At 31.8% G+C, this 16,407-nt stretch overlaps 1 protein-coding gene and 2 long non-coding RNA genes across 4 annotated transcripts in view; 2 read left to right on the forward strand and 1 right to left on the reverse strand.

Moving 5' to 3' along the window:
* Positions 1-3,513, forward strand: part of LOC115885544 — a 33,379-nt gene extending 29,866 nt beyond the window's left edge. For both annotated transcript variants that reach the window (XR_004050752.1, XR_004050753.1), the window contains exons 2-3: positions 2,093-2,263; positions 3,376-3,513. This is a non-coding gene — a long non-coding RNA (uncharacterized LOC115885544). The remainder of the gene's footprint in view (positions 1-2,092; positions 2,264-3,375) is intronic.
* LOC115885541 (CUGBP Elav-like family member 4) overlaps positions 1-16,407 on the reverse strand; it is a 244,600-nt gene that overhangs the window by 11,047 nt on the left and 217,146 nt on the right. Inside the window, exons 5-9 of the mRNA XM_030904497.1 lie at positions 16,064-16,207; positions 15,485-15,629; positions 5,838-6,092; positions 3,449-3,553; positions 2,191-2,271 (exon numbers count right to left, since the gene is read on the reverse strand). Coding sequence (XP_030760357.1) covers positions 2,191-2,271; positions 3,449-3,553; positions 5,838-6,092; positions 15,485-15,629; positions 16,064-16,207 — 730 coding nt within the window. The remainder of the gene's footprint in view (positions 1-2,190; positions 2,272-3,448; positions 3,554-5,837; positions 6,093-15,484; positions 15,630-16,063; positions 16,208-16,407) is intronic.
* On the forward strand, positions 8,612-9,376 carry LOC115885543. The gene is made up of 3 exons (XR_004050751.1): positions 8,612-8,754; positions 8,806-8,913; positions 8,966-9,376. It is a non-coding gene; the product is annotated as an uncharacterized LOC115885543 (long non-coding RNA).

Consider the following 16,407-nt stretch of genomic DNA (forward strand, 5'->3'; position numbering starts at 1 on the left):
AATTCGTTTATTTCATTAAAAAAATAAAAAAAAACTGTTTAAATATTTGTTAAAGAGGACCAATTAATATGATTCCAGTATTCAAACTACATTAACTGACTGTTTGCGTTGATTAATAATAATTGCTCCAAATACTAAAAAACTGCATTAAAATACAAAAAATACATTAAAAAATAAAAAAAAAGACTGTTTAAATATTTGTTAAAGAGGACCAATTAATATGATTTCAGTATTCAAACTACATTAACTGACTGTTTGCGTTGATTAATAATAATTGCTCCAAATACTAAATTAAGTTTCCGTAGAAAATGCATTTTCTTGTAATTTAGAACTTATTTATCAATATACCCATGGACTATTGACATTTTAGATTATTTTTAAAGATGTACCAAATTTTTAAAGAGTACAGATACTAATATTGTCGATATAATTCGTTTATTTCATTAAAAAATAAAAAAAAAACTGTTTAAATATTTGTTAAAGAGGACCAATTAATATGATTCCAGTATTCAAACTACATTAACTGACTGTTTGCGTTGATTAATAATAATTGCTCCAAATACTAAAAACTGAATTTTGTATGGGCATTAGACAGTGTGATAAAAGTAACACCTTAAAAATGATATTTCATTTTTTAATAAATGCTTATTTATAACAACAAAGACTTTAATTTGATAACTTATTATTATATTGATTTCTGACTCAAAAATCCACATTTATTTATAATAATTTATTAACGAACACAGTTAAGTATGTAATTAATTAGTATATGGGCGTAAATAATGGTGTTATATTTAATTAATCGTATACTCTTTTATAAAGATTTAAATAGTTTTCTTTTTGCATACAAATGGGCTAGTAATATTATCGTTTTGCTAAAAACAATCTCATATGTCAATATTCCATGGATATATTGATAAATGAGGTCTAAATTATAAGAAAATGCATTTTCTAGGAAAACTTGAAGGGATAGGTAAAAAATGGTATAATACAATTTGATAGACAATTTAATTGTGCATCTGATTCTCCTAAAACATACAGGGCATTCCATTTAAATTAAAGAAGTTATTGCCGTTTGAAGCTAATAATTATTTAAAATAAATTTTTAGACACTCTGTATAAGGTAATATTATTTTTATTATTGCAACACAATAACTGATCAATATATAAACTTCATTAAATATTTAGTATTAAAAACATTGATACCCTTGGAGAAACGAAGCTTTAAAATTTTTACTGTAATTTCACAAAATTGAAAATATTTCAAAAACGGTAAGGTTTAAGTATAATAAACCTTAATCAAATTTACCTTTATTTTAATCGTAGAAACTAAAAATGTAATAATATACAGGGTGTTCCATTTAAAAAAATACAACTTTGATATTTTTTATTTATTTGGGACACTGTATATTGTAAAAATATTTTTAAATTGTAGCTCTAATAGTTCTTCAATGAACCCCAAACTTACAATTTGTAAAAATCTCATCGTTTAGCTACAATACTCCGTGTCGTATGTGGTGAACAACCCTGTATAGTATCATTAGTGTCTCAAAATAATATTAATCTTTTTACTTTTTTAACAATCATAGAATTTGTTGCCATTTCTCTGAGAGAGAAAAACTCACAGTAGAGAGTATAAAAAATGTAACAAATAAGTAATTATTTAGTAACATAAACTTCCTTTATTGTGTTGTGAATTTATTTTTCAACAATTTTTTAAAACAAATAGTATGAATTGTTTACTATACTATGTCTGTCCAAACAATCAGGGAGGATTTCGACAGAAAACATCCAAAAGTGACAGAAAATACAATTTAACTGACAGACACTAACACACAGACACTTGTAATCTGTTATTTTTTGTTTTTAACTTATTGGTTCCTTGATTACTCATTTTGAAAAATTGATTTTATTTATAAACCAACTAGTATTTAACCTCACATCAAAAATCGATAAGAGAGAAATTAAAAATAAGTAGATAATTCAAGATGTATGTGAGAAATAGCTGATTTAATTATTTTTTCGTTAAACATTTAAGATTTATGATCATTTTATTTTGAAAATATATAAATAGATACTAAATATTTTACAGATTTTCACGATAAACAGTACATTTCCAAAGAACCCCTCGTGTGCTGAAAATTAGTTAGATATTTTGACTAATTTCCGTTTGAACCGACGAAAGCTTACCTTCTCGCTGGGCTGGGGCTATCGCTGACACGGGTGGAGGTATGGCCTGGGGGAATTGACCATAAACTGCGGGGTAAGCTGCTGAACAGATACATAAAAATCACACCCATACCATTTTAGATGCAACAGAACATGCGGTTTCATGGCACATGTTTCAATTAACTCATTGCTTCTGTAGTTTATGTTTACAATCAACTCTTTTCTTAATTATAAGAGATTTTTAATTACTTAATTCAGGGTATAAAAATTTTAAAAAAGTCTGAAGAAAAATTAAGCATCTTGTAAATGAAAGCAGAGTTTCTTAAGAATATAAATTTTATTAGGGAAACTTTTTATTTATCTTGTAATTTAAATATTTGACAAGATTTTTATATTTTGAAAAGAAATAGACTTTTGTAGAGCAGAATTTTGAAATTTTTCGATAATTAGTATAAAGTAAAGTTTACAAAATATTTTTTTCCAAAATAAAGAGATTAGCTTAATTACAAAAAATATAAGTGTAGTCATTTTCCATTTATATCCAGTAGCATTCTGCAAAAACTAGGTCTTCTGTTATAATAATAAAATTAAAATATCAATAACTTCAAATATTACTATAGATACTTCTAAACAGTTAAATAGAAACATGTAATACCAAACTTCACAAGCAATGAATAATGCTAAAGAGATTTTTTTTGAAATCATAATAAACTTAAAACCTCATTTTCTTATGATACATGTCGGTATGGTAAAATATAATAATACTAAGCAAAGAATGATAATTTTTTTCATATCGTAACGTTCCATTCACAACTTAAGCTTTATTCATTTTTTATAAATCAGATCATCCACACTTCAGTTTTCACATATCAAGACATAAACATACGATGTTTAATATAGAAACAACATTAAACACTAATATAGAATATTTAAAGCCACATTTAATATTCAAATAGTGTAAACACCGAACATTAAGGTGAAACAAGCTACAGTTAAGGTGAATTGTTTTAATAACTCAATATATAACAAGATATTTTTTATTTAACTGAATTTAATTATAATATCACCATTTAATGGAACTTAAAAATTTAAAAAAGTGTTATTAAAATCGAATTTATTAAGATACAAGAATTTAGATGGTGATATGGTTCCGAAAATTTAAATGTTGTAGTTAAATTTTTCTGGTTTAAACGTATTCTGATGTAGCTTTGACTAAGCTCGGTCACCATCCGCTAAAGTAATTTTCTAACGAAGCAATTACACAACGAAATTGACTTACCAACTCCCGGATATCCGGGTTGCATTGCCTGGAATGCGGCTGGATGCTGTAAAGCCGCCTCGCCGTTGGGTAGTCCCTGCGCTGGAATGGACAGATGGAGCGCATCTAAATTGGAATACAAGAAGTGTGTTTGTAATTATTTATTTAAAAATGTTTAATTAAATATCATGTTCTCCACTTTACGTAGTTTGTATTTTTCTTCCTTTATACAGGGTGTTTCAAAACAAATGCGAAAAACTTTAGGGGGTGATTCCTTGTTCAAAATAAAGGGTAGTTTGCTTTATAAACGTTGGGTCAAAAGTCAACCATTAGGGAGATATCGCGGTACAAAGACGGCGGAAAAATAATGTTTTTATTTTTTATCTTGAAAACGAAAAGAGATACACTAATGAAATTTTATGGAAGCATTACTGTTATGAAAACACACTTTCAGGTAATTTTTTTACTTTTTTAAAATGAGTGGAAGGGGTTGAAATAGACTACCCCTATCATTCTTGTTAACGAAATTTAAAGAAAAATCTTATCAAACACATTCAAATGCTTTAATTTGGATAGTTTAGTTTGTTTAGAAACTTTTTTACCTCTTGTGTTTTTTTGATAAAACTCACCGATTGGAAATTAAAAAATAAAATGTAAAGCATTACATGTCAGGACAAAAAACATTTTTTAGATTAAGAATCTAGTGATAATAACGATAATAATAATCATCTAGATAATAACGTATTGCAGTAGAGTAATGTCAAATAAAATAATATTAGGAACATCCTAAAAAGTAACAGCGGCCGACTAGATTTTTTCCTAAAAAAATTACAGCAGCCCGCTAGATTCTTTATCAGAAAATGTTTTTTGTCCTGACATGTAATTCTTTACATTTTATTTTTTAATTTCAAATCGGTGAGTTTTATCAAAAAAATGCCAGAGATAAAAAAGTTTCTAAACAAACTAAACTATCCAAATTAATTTTTTTGTATGTGTTTGATAAGATTTTTCTTTAAATTTCGTTAACAAGAATGATAGGGGTAGTTTATTTCAACCCATTCCACTCATTTTAAAAAAGTGAAAAAATTACCAGAAAGTGTGTTTTCATACACATACATAGTAATGCTTCCATAACATTTTATTAGTCTATCTCTTTTCGTTTTCAAGATAAAAAATAAAAACATTTTTCCGCCATCTTTGTACCGCAATATCTCCCTAATGGTTGACTTTTGACCCAACGTTTATGAAGCAAACTACCCTTTATTTTGAACAAGGAATCACCCCCTGAAGTTTTTCGCATTTGTTTTGAAACACCCTGTATATGTGTTGTTTGTTTTAACAGCTTATTAATTAATGCAAAATTTTAGAAACTTTTGTTTTCTATTTTAAAATATTAGTTTAATTAATTTAATATGATTTACTACTTTTATTTATGTTAAATTTTAAATCTCCATGGCCTAATTACTGCATTTTCTATGAATATTATTACTGTTATATTATTAATAAAAGGTAAATCGTGTACAACTGAATTATGCATCACGATTATCATACATTATCGGTCTAAAGTTGAGAATATCATTTCACTTCCTTATGTTTCTGATACCTCATCTCAGTTAAAAATGAGGTTTTTTGATGTTCTGACAATATTCAAGATATATCAGAATTATGCATAATTATATTTATTTAATAGTTTAAAGTCGTAGCATAGAACTCAAGAACGATGGTATATTTTATAATATCGGGAATATATCAACCATCAATACCGAGGGTTTTTCATAAGCGACTCGCCCCTTTAACTTTTTTGTTTTTTAGATAAAAATAAAGATATTTGGTATGTTCTACTATGATTCTAAATCAGGATTGATTGATGTATTCAATTATTTTCGGTCGATTATTACTTCCTGTTTCACCGGAAATGAGTACAACTTTTTTGTTTTTGACATCTGATTTTTAAATGGAATCCTCAGTATTTTTATTATTTATTTAATAGAAAATGGCATATCATTATGTCAACTTTTGATATTTTATTTTAGAAAAAATTGTATTTTAAATTTTAATATAAAGTGTCACGACTGACGATATTTTAAGGTTTTTGGTGACGGTTCCTGGTCGGTTAAAAAATGCCCAAATGTTTTTGATTTTTAGAACCTCAACCATATTTTTTTTTAATTTTCTCTAAAACGGTATGAAAATTTCAAAAAGCATAAACGGGATTACCGATTTTAGAACAAGCAAAAATTTTTATGAAGAATGCATTTTTCTCAAAATGTCTATAATAAAAAAGTTTTTGCTCTTGTAAAGACAATCCGGGGATGTATTGTATATAGCAGTTTTCATTAGATATAGAGGTCATGTCAATTTAGATATAAACGTCCTGCCAAATTAGCTACAGTTTAATTAACGAACTTACGTGGAGGAAAAGTCTGAGGAGGGATTCCGTTTGTATACACAGGTTCTTGGCCATTAACTTGGGGGCCGTTGGGGGTTTGCGCCGCCATATTGAATGTTGGCATCGTGGGCGATGGCAGACTGGGAATTGCTCCGTTTACCGGCTGACCGTTCCGGTCAACCGGGGGACCCACTTGGACGTCCGTGAATTCTGGAGCTGGAATGGATATTGCACATGAAATTGCAAATGCCGGGTTCGTTGTTTCGTTTTGAATTTCTACCAAAGAAAACAAAGTGACCGTAATGGAGAAATTATTAAAACAACAATATTCTTATTCTATACATCATTATTTGAAAATAAACCGTCAAATTAATTTTTATCTTAACACGTTTTTCTTACGATTTCTTTATATATTTCTTGTATTATTCAAATGCGCTTACAGCACTTCAAATTATTCACAGCGCACGGGCACGAAAAACGGTCAATAAATGATTTTTTAAGCAATTTGTATCTAAATTATTTGACTTTTTAATATCTCTTTCTAAATTAAAAATGAAAGTTGCCATCAAAGAAATTTTATCAGAAAGTGTTAGTAGACTACAAATAAATAATAATGAACAACTTTTTTATAAAAATATATAATAGTTAATATATTCTTGTTAGATGTAAAAATAGTTAAGGGCTATTAGTAATCCTGAAAAAAATATTTCATTAAAAATTTCTATCTATCCGAACTTTATATACAAATCCTACGAGCCTGCGCCAATAATGATTTTTAGGGTTTAAAGATACTACAAAATAAATAGACATTAGCGGAAAGAGCGAAATTAGATTTCAAAATTAATAATCTATTTCTGATCTGTTTTATGACATTAAAAATATACAATAAAAGAGATGACTAACTCATCAAAATGTAAAAGTGGTAAAAGGAAAGAAGTTTTTTTGTAATTTATTAATTGCCCAGTCTACTCAGTACCGTCTGGTTAACTTGTGGTCTTTGTTGTTACAGTTGGGGGTTGGAACGTGTTACAACAGCAAAATTAAACACTAATTCACTACAATAATACACCATAACAGTTTACATTTTGAACGCGCGTTGAAAACTGACTAATGTTTATTCAAGATTATGTTTTTGTCAATTTTATACACATTTTATTTTAAAATGTTAGATGTATAGGAGTGTATAATTAATATAGATAATCTTTTTTATATAAGTAAAAAAAATATAAGAAATAAAAGTAGTTTCCAAATAATGTAATAATATACCGGGTGCTCAATTTAAAATAACAGAGATGCTACTACTTTTGAAATGATTCTGTAAAAACATCTGCCCTATCGTCGCAGTGTATCACTCTGTATACCCCTCGTCCAAAAGCGGAAATTTTGTGAATAACTTTAAAGACGATCATACAGTGCCTTTATAGTTATTTTATCGTCGATCGAAAAGATTAATTCACGAGCGATGAAATCGCGAGTGAATTAATTTCGGGAGAAGATAATGCAATTTTATCGTCGTGTATAAAACAATAGTTTTTTTCTATAGCGAGTTATGTTTTAAAAAATATTCAGAAATTATTGTTTCAAGGAATTTATTACCAGTGGAAAAAATATTGTGCTGGGTTGGCATTGGTTTCTATGTAATTTGACAAATAAGTAAAGCTGTCTCTTTGGTTGTCAGTTTTGAGTCAATATTTTTTAATTCCCTTTCGTGTCGATTGCTGATTGATTTGGAGGCAGAAATGCAGAGGGTAAGTACATGAGGCAATGTGGTGTACAACCTATGGGCATTGTCGGGCAGTGCGGGGCATTGGTAATTGTCGGGTATTGCGGGGCATTGTGTGGCATTGCGGGGGTATTATGAGGCATTGTTGAAGAATACAAGGTATTGTGAGGCATTGTTGAGCAATATGAGGCATTGAAAGGGCAATGTGGTGCAATATTTAAGCTAAACATATTGCGCGCGCATTCTCCCACCATCACTTTGATTACGTCATTACATCACCAACACTCAAACGGCTTGCAGTCGTCAGCGCAACGGGTCAACGCTCTAGCTCCAGCCACCTTGTTTATTGTTTCGGAGTATGTAGTTATTGTCGCAGTATGTATATGCGAGTTCATTTTAAGCGATACCACTATTGCTATCTCCAAAATGGAAAGAGCTATACGGTCGGTTAAATTAGGGAAAAGTTGCCTGTCTGCAGTTTCTATACCTACCTATAAATATAAACTGTTCGTCTGTTATTAGTCCTAAGTTTTTTTTGCGAAAGCGAGTTTATTTTTTATATTTCTGTTATGTGTAGTTTTTTAATGAAAATATAAATATTATGGTTTGGTGCCTTTAGGTAATTTATTATGACAAGAAAATACATAAGAACTATTCAGGGGCTATAAAAAAGTGTTTACCCTTTTTAATATTATTTGTCTCTTTTCACCACATGCAATGAAAAGAGGTAGATATATATTGCAATAGGGGGCATTGCCAGGCAATGTTGGGCAATACGGGGCATTGTTGGACAATACGAGGCATTATTGGGCAATACGGGGCATTGTTGAACAATGTGGGGCATTGTCGGGCATGATTGAGTGGGAAAGGGGCATTGCGGGTCAATATTCGAGTAATCGAGGCATTCATTGCCTTTTCGTGTACAGAAATTCCAACCAAACTTACCCCCCTGCAGAAATGTCTCAAAACGAAATAAGTGAATTACCAACATAAAGTCCCTATATATATAAAGTACCTCAATTACCGCCATATTGGCGCCAAAACTAGCGGCAAATTTAAAAAGGATGCCAACATTTCGCTGTTTCGGCTTTTTAAGCAGCTGGTCGGTCCGGCGCCAATATGGCCGACCAACATTGACAGGCAAGCCGTAAAATAAAATATTTATTAATTGTAATAGAATTACGTTTATTATCTACAGTTTACCTTCATTTTAATGTAATATCAGGTGGTATATTAATATTCAATTTCATAAATTTAATTTTTTAGGCCTATATATGTTAAGAGGTTATAAACGAATGGTTTCCGTACAAGTGTTTTTCATTTGTATTAGCATTTATTTTATGTTACCTTTTAGCGCAAAGTACGCCAACAGAAGTAAGTTAATAGGTAAGAAGAAATAAAGGTGGAATAACATTTAGAATTTTAGTACTTAATTCAGTCGAAACAATTGGAAAAACTTTGTTTGTTGATGAGAACGGGATACCATAAGTAAACTTTCCCTATTATACCAGTTATGCTGTAGTTAGTTTTGACAAATAAGCATGATTTAACGAAAGCCTTTGGAACTATGAATAAGCTACAAACTTATATTTGAAGGCCGGCTTTTATACGAGAAAATTTTGAACGATGGTTGAAACAAATAAATGTAATAATTAAATTGATATGATACATACCTGCTATTTTTGAAATATATTAATATATTGATAGAAAGATTGTTTCAATTAGTATTACTTCAGGTAGTTTCGGCATTTTAGGTATGTAATTGAGCACTTAAAAAATAACTTAGAAAGAAGCTTGAAACGCATAGGAGCTCTTTATGTATGCTGTATAATTATGGTTTGTATGTTATGGAGTGAGTTTTATACAACAAATTTATTATTAGTTGAATAAAAGCAAGTTAATACCACATAATACAATTAAAATATATTTTACTGTGCAATTTAATGTTATATTTTTAAAACAACAAGTGTCATAATGTTTAAGTATCATTATAATAAAAAAGTTATACTGCTATAAATTTAACATTGAAATAACTGTAATTATTGTTATACATAAATTAAGTAGGAATAATTTTACCTCGACAATATGTAAAACTTCAAATGAATCTTAACAATTTTATGTCATGTATAAAAATCAAATTTAAATCACACACTTTTATTTATAACTGACAGTATAAGACCAAATTTTTAAATATAACTTTACATGCTTACATTATATTGTTTACTTTCTATTAGTAATTACAATATGAACCAAAAAATATTAATTACTATCAATAAATACATAAAAACTAATCTATTTAAGTCCATGAAAATAACTATATAGTTAGCATATGCATAAACAACATTCTTGTTATTAGGATCAAATTTATTTGAGCTTTTTTTCATTGTTTTGATTAATATCCCTGTTAGTCCTGACTGGTAAAACCACCTGAAGCGATGTCATCCAAATCTATATATGTATCATAACATAACTTATTCTTTTAAATAATTATCCTTCGTTTGGTCTGATGATAATATATTGTAGATTTATCTAAACTTCTTGCTGCAAAATGTTGAAAACTAAACTACACTAAACATTTTAGGGAATGATTACGTAGAGATTTCACTTACACTTAGCATCCTTTTTAAAAGATATGTATGGTAGTTTGCAAGTAAGGTCTTTGTCTTGTTCTAGATTAGATTTCTAGAGGTTGATTTCGGCCTGACCCACTGCGACCTTCTCAGATCTATTGTGGTCTTGTCTTGTTCTATAATGAAGTTTTATGTACCAGTAGGTTATACTACAAATAAGATTGTTAAAAATATTCACTGGAGCATAAATAAATTCAATCCACTACCTAACGTGTATTGAATATCGACGATGTTAGAAACACATCAAATGGCGGCCTTTTCGTGTAATACACATTTCTTCACTAAAGATATCGACGCCTATACATTATTAACTAAAAATTTGTAGCATTTTAGTGGCTTTATAATTATTTTAAAATATGTGGATAAATATTTTTATCCTGAAATTGACAGCTTCTCAACATTTGACATGACAAATTCAGACAAATGTGACATTTAAACAGTCCTACCACTACAGTTTTTCCAGAAATACCCCAAAAATCCGCCATTTTGGCGCCAATAACATTGAACAAACCAATTGCGGTACTTTATATATCTAGGGACTTTATACCAACAGATATTCAAGCTGAGGCGACAAACGTCATAACCAAACTGCTAGCATTTAAATCCCGAATAACTTTTATGAAAAGGAATACAAACATTTTCAAAAATGGAAGCAATTAAAACACGTGCGAGAAGAAATAAAGTTTTTAACCTATCCTCGCTGTTAAAGTATCATTAAATCTAATTGCAGTTAAAGTATAATTTTATCTACTATTTTTGATAGATATAACACAATTTTAACAGTTTCTATGGAAAAAAAAATATTCACACTATTCCAAATCTTTCCACAATATTAGAACGTTTTAACAAGTCCATGACGTGGCACGTCCTTCGTCATTTTATTACGACCAATAACGAAAGCGACACACGTTGTGCCCGCACGTCAAAGGCCGTCTGTTAGGCGGGTTTGTTTACTCTCTGGTCCCGCTGTTTTTGCACTGCCAAATCGTTTTAAAGTGACATTTCACGCGCCCCTGCTCCGAACAAACATTCGGAGTCGAATGTTTACAATGAGGTACTTATTTGTTTGACGCCGGCGGCCCGCTATCGAAAGCCGCCCCCGGTCGTGTTTTGCTCGTGGGGCGGGATTAGACCCAACTTTTTGCACGCGTGTTTTGCGATTAGAATAAAAGCCTTTAATTAAAGGCGAAAGATCGATGGTCCGAGCTTAATAGGATAGTCTCGGCTAAGTAACTGGGGTTTACCCTTAGATAAAAAGAATAGAATTGTAGTATGTATGCAAGGGGGAATGTAATTACCCCGACCTTACAGACCTATTGTGTCTCCCTTTCTTGAGTTATAACTAATAATAAAGTCTCATGGCTTTGACAAAAGTCAGTTTCTCAGACGGTTTTACAGAGGTTAGTTCTCCATCTCCGATATCAGTATCAGGAAAGTTTATTTCGAATGGTTATCGAGAGGTGCCCGGTGGCGTAGAGGTACAAGCTCTCGTCTACCAATCTCATGGTGTAGAAGAGAGAAATGGTGCACCTTAACAGAAAATATGAATCAACATTCGAGTAAAAAAGCTTGGAATCTGTTAAGAAAATTAGGAAGTAGCATACCAACCAACAACATCGAGTCGAAAATAAACTCTAACAAAATAGCAGTCAGAATTGTCAACCTAACGAGAACACCGAAAGATAACGATAAACAAAAATCCAGGGAAATCAAATATGAATTAAAATCCAAAATGCTACAAGCGCAGCCATCTGAACTTTCAAGAGAGATCTCTTCTGAAAAAATGCTCTTAGCCATACGTGATATAAAACTGTGTAAAGCACGTGATATAAAACTGGTTTTGATAGCATTTACCCCTCAAGTATGCTGGCCCTAATGGCTGGCCGAACTGTTCAACGAAATAATAAAAACAAGCAGGCTCCCGAAGCTATTTAAAAGGACAAAGGTAAGCCATTTTAAAGCCATCTAAATCTGGACACAACGCTGAGGATTACAGGCCCATTGCACTCATGAGTGTTTGCTACAAATTGCTGGAGAGACTTCTGTATAATAGACTGGCACCAACTATCTTAGAACAGATTCCTATAGAACAGGCCGGTTTCAGACCAAACCGAAGTTGCAGCGACCAAGTTCTAGCGCTAACAACTCATATAGAGAGGAGATTTCAAGAAGTCTGTGGCTGTGTTCATCGATCTAACATCGGCGTACGATACGGTATGGCGAAAGGGAATGGTCCTAAAATTCATAAGGGTGATACCATGTAAGCTAATTGCACAACTATTAAATAGCATGCTGTCTAGCCGGAAGTTCCAAGGTCACCTAAATGGAAATGTAAGCAAGCTATATAATTTAAATGACGGATTACCACAAGGATCAGTGCTGGCCCCGCTCCTTTTCAATTTATACATTTCTGACCTACCGGAAACGAGAGCACGAAAGTTTATTTACGCCGATGACATAGCCCTAGTGACCCAATCGAATGATTTTAACAGTTCGGAGGCAGTGCTCACTAGTGATTTGCAAATGCTAGAAACGTTTCTACATACATGGAGGCTCAAGATCAACGTAAATAAAACAGAATCTAGTACGTTCCATCTAAGCAATAAATATGCGAACTACAGGCCGCAGATTGAATTCAGAAATCATGTACTGCAATACAACCATCTCCCAAAATATCTTGGCGTGACATTGGATCGCTCTCTAACATATAAACAATATCTAACTAAAATGGCCTCCAACTTGAAAACTAGAAACCACGTACTTCACAAACTATCTGGAACAAGTTGGGGAGCAGACGCACCAGTCCTAAAAACTACAGCGCTTTCACTCGTATACTCAGTCGCTGAGTACTGCTGTCCTGTGTGGGCCAATAGTGCTCATACAAATATTATTGACACACAGCTCAACGAAGCTATGAGGACTATATCAGGCACAGTAAAGTCCACACCGACACAATGGTTGCCTGTTCTGTCAAATATTGAGCCCCCGGAAATACGTCGCCAAGCAGCACTAAAAAAAGAATGCGGAAAATGTTCTGCAGATCCTGACTTACCATTACACCAGGATTGCCTAGATAATCAAAGGCAAAGGCTAAAGTCTAGGAGACCTTCTTGGAAACTGGGCGAAAGACTAACCCGTGAAGATTTTCTACCTCAAACAGCCTGGCAGAAAGAATGGTATACGTCAAACCCCGACTCGGCAAATTTAATTATCGATCCGTCACACAAGCCCCCGGGTTTCAACCTCCCTAGAAGAACATGGACGACCCTTAACCGTATACGTACTGGTCACGGAAGATGCCAGTATATGAAGCACAAGTGGGGAATATCAGAGGATGCTAGCTGTGATTGCGGGCACCAACAACAAACAACATTTCATATTGTCACAGAATGCCCCTTGCGAAAATTTCCGGGAACAAGTTTGACATACATGAAGCTTCCGAGGAGGCAGTTGACTGGATGAAGGCACTAGACATCCACCTTTAACCCACCACAGTCACTTCATCAAATTTTATTTTATTTCGTAATTTTTATATGTACATATATTTTTTATTTTTACATTGTATTGTTCTTGTTTGGACTTCATGTTTGATGACAACACGTGTGTTTGTGGTTGTATGTATATTTTATTATTGTTTATATTGTGAATAGTATCCTATACTGCCATACACGAAATATATATATGGTGTGGGTTCGAATCCTACACCCGGTATTTCATCAGCCGACTATTTTTATTAAAATAAAAATAGTTTGGGTACCTAGGTCGACTCAGCCTTAAATGAGTATTTGAGATTCACAATCCTAAGGTAATAATAGGCGGTTGAAGCGTAGTGCTAGCCACATTACCTTCCTTGTATACCGAACGGCTCTAGCATGGCAAGCTGTACTTTGCTACTCCCAAGGCGTTAAACGCTATATACGGGAGCTATTATTATTATATGGTTATCGAGAGTAAATGATAAAAAGAGCAAGAATGAAGATTAGCGTCTACGTCCCACTAGTCAAATCCGTCACCCGACAATGTTGCCGTTTGTTGTCCCTTAATTTCAGGATTTTCAATTGTCAGCTAATCCAAAGACGTTTATTTTTACGGTTTATTTCAAAGTTTGATTGTTATTTGGCTTATTTTGTTAAACGTTTTTAATAGTAATCAGAATACTAAATAAAGCAAGAATAAGTGAAATGAATACGTACCAATTTTTGTGTAGAGAATTAAGAGCTCATATTTGAAGAGGATTTTTTTGAGGTCTCTATCAACCCTTTTTTTCAGATTATGAAGTGAAAAAATAGTCGATTTTTTGATCCACCTTAATATACAGGGTGGTCGAAAATGCTGTATGTATCTATTATTTATTTCTCTACTATTTGATGTAAAATTTACTTTTTTTCCTTATGAATTAGTTTCAAGTATAATAACTGTAAAATAAATAAGAGCGATATTCTATATTCTATAGCTATTTTCTATACATTATCTGTTTCAGTAACTTAATATTAATAAAAAATCGTTAAGTATACTTTTAGTTGTCTAGCTAATCTGTTTTCACTTACAAAAGTTTATTTTTGAGTAATGAATTTTTGTTCCGAAATATTAGCTATTTGCAAAAATAAATACCCGTTTAAATAAAATACGCCTTTGTATTCCTCAGATAACTGAATTCCCCTTACATAGACTGCGCAAGTAAAATATATTCCTATTAAATTTAAAAGCCTTTTCTCAGCGCTCCTTTATGAAATATTCAACGGAAACTATTTTTTCAATGTCCATTTCGAAATAAGGACGGAGCGGAAAGGAAACGCTGCGCATCAAATTCATTGAGAGGGTTTATTTACTTTGTTTTGCTCGTACTGCACACCAGCACGCCCCATAGCTATTTAAATATTTTAACAATTTTTTCGGGTTAATTTAAGAATAAATTTTGCAAAGCGCGAAAATAATTTAAGCGGAATCTAGTTCGGTCTTTAAATGTTCAGTGAAATTTTGAATAAATTAATTTAAAAAGAGAACAGAGTAATTGTTATAGAAATTTTAGTTTTTACTGAAGATGTCTCTATTTTTGCGTTTTTTTTTTCTTACAAGATTTTTGTAATTAGTGTATTTATCTTGAAATTTATTTAACAAACTTATTTTGATTCCAAAAGTACAAAGTAGTTCTATGTCCAAGAAATATTAGAACACACTGTATATAAAACTTATTTAAAAAAAAGTATTTAAAAAAGACTAAAGCCTATGAAATCTGACGGTTCATTTTATTTTTCGTCATATTCCATTTTTCGCTCTTTCAGTAATATCCTGTATTGATTTAAAGGTATCATTACCTGACGTGGGTGGTGCAACTACTCCATTTCCTACCCCATTGAGTCCATTAATTCCGTTTATGGCATGAGGTAATTGGGCAATCGCGGCCATAGGGTTAATGTAAGTACCCTGTGCTGTTGCAGCTGCCATTAAAGCAGCTTGTTGCTAAAAGAAAACAAAACGTTCAGTTACGTATGTGATTTTCAGTTTTGCAAACACACTATGAACAAAACAGACTCAAGATTTAATTAAATAGTGTTTGGAACTAAAATACTTTTTACATTCTACATATAAAATAACATTTGTGCATCAGTAAAAATTATTGACAGCATTCATATTTCTTAAGGACTACAAACTCAGCAACACTAACTGATCATCAAATAATCGACTGAAAACGATATAACTGCAGTCTTAGAAATATTTCCCAGAGAGTTTTACTCTATGTCTATCACTGATAACTCTTGACAAAGACAGTAGCAGTTAATCATGAGTTATTTCGCAAATAATGAGAATTCACTAGCTGATCAGTCTCATAAACTATAATCTACACATACAATAAAGCAAATTCAACATTTTTTTCAATGGATTGTGCGTTATACCTGTGCGTAAGCTCCGTAGGCGCCGAATTGGTTAAATACAAATGGATTGAGTAGACTCATGTTTCCGGCCATCTGCTGCATACGTCTAAGTTGTCGTTCTTTTTCTGTGTCGGCAAACTTAACAACCAGACTGGAAGAAGCTCCCTGAAACAAAAGAAAAATATTTAGTCAACAAAAAAATATAGATTCGGTGCAACATTATTCGTTATCATCCTCAAAGAACCACGTAATTAGCATCGTCTTACTTTAGCCGCTAACGTGCGGAAATTGAACATAACCGCTAACTAAAATATAATTACCGGGGTCCCTTAGACCGCACGTTAGCGGTTAAAAGTTAAAGATAC

The sequence above is a fragment of the Sitophilus oryzae genome, unplaced genomic scaffold (genome assembly GCF_002938485.1).
Source record: "Sitophilus oryzae breed Bouriz unplaced genomic scaffold, Soryzae_2.0 scaffold_396_pilon_pilon, whole genome shotgun sequence".
Taxonomy (NCBI): Eukaryota; Metazoa; Arthropoda; class Insecta; order Coleoptera; family Curculionidae; genus Sitophilus; species Sitophilus oryzae.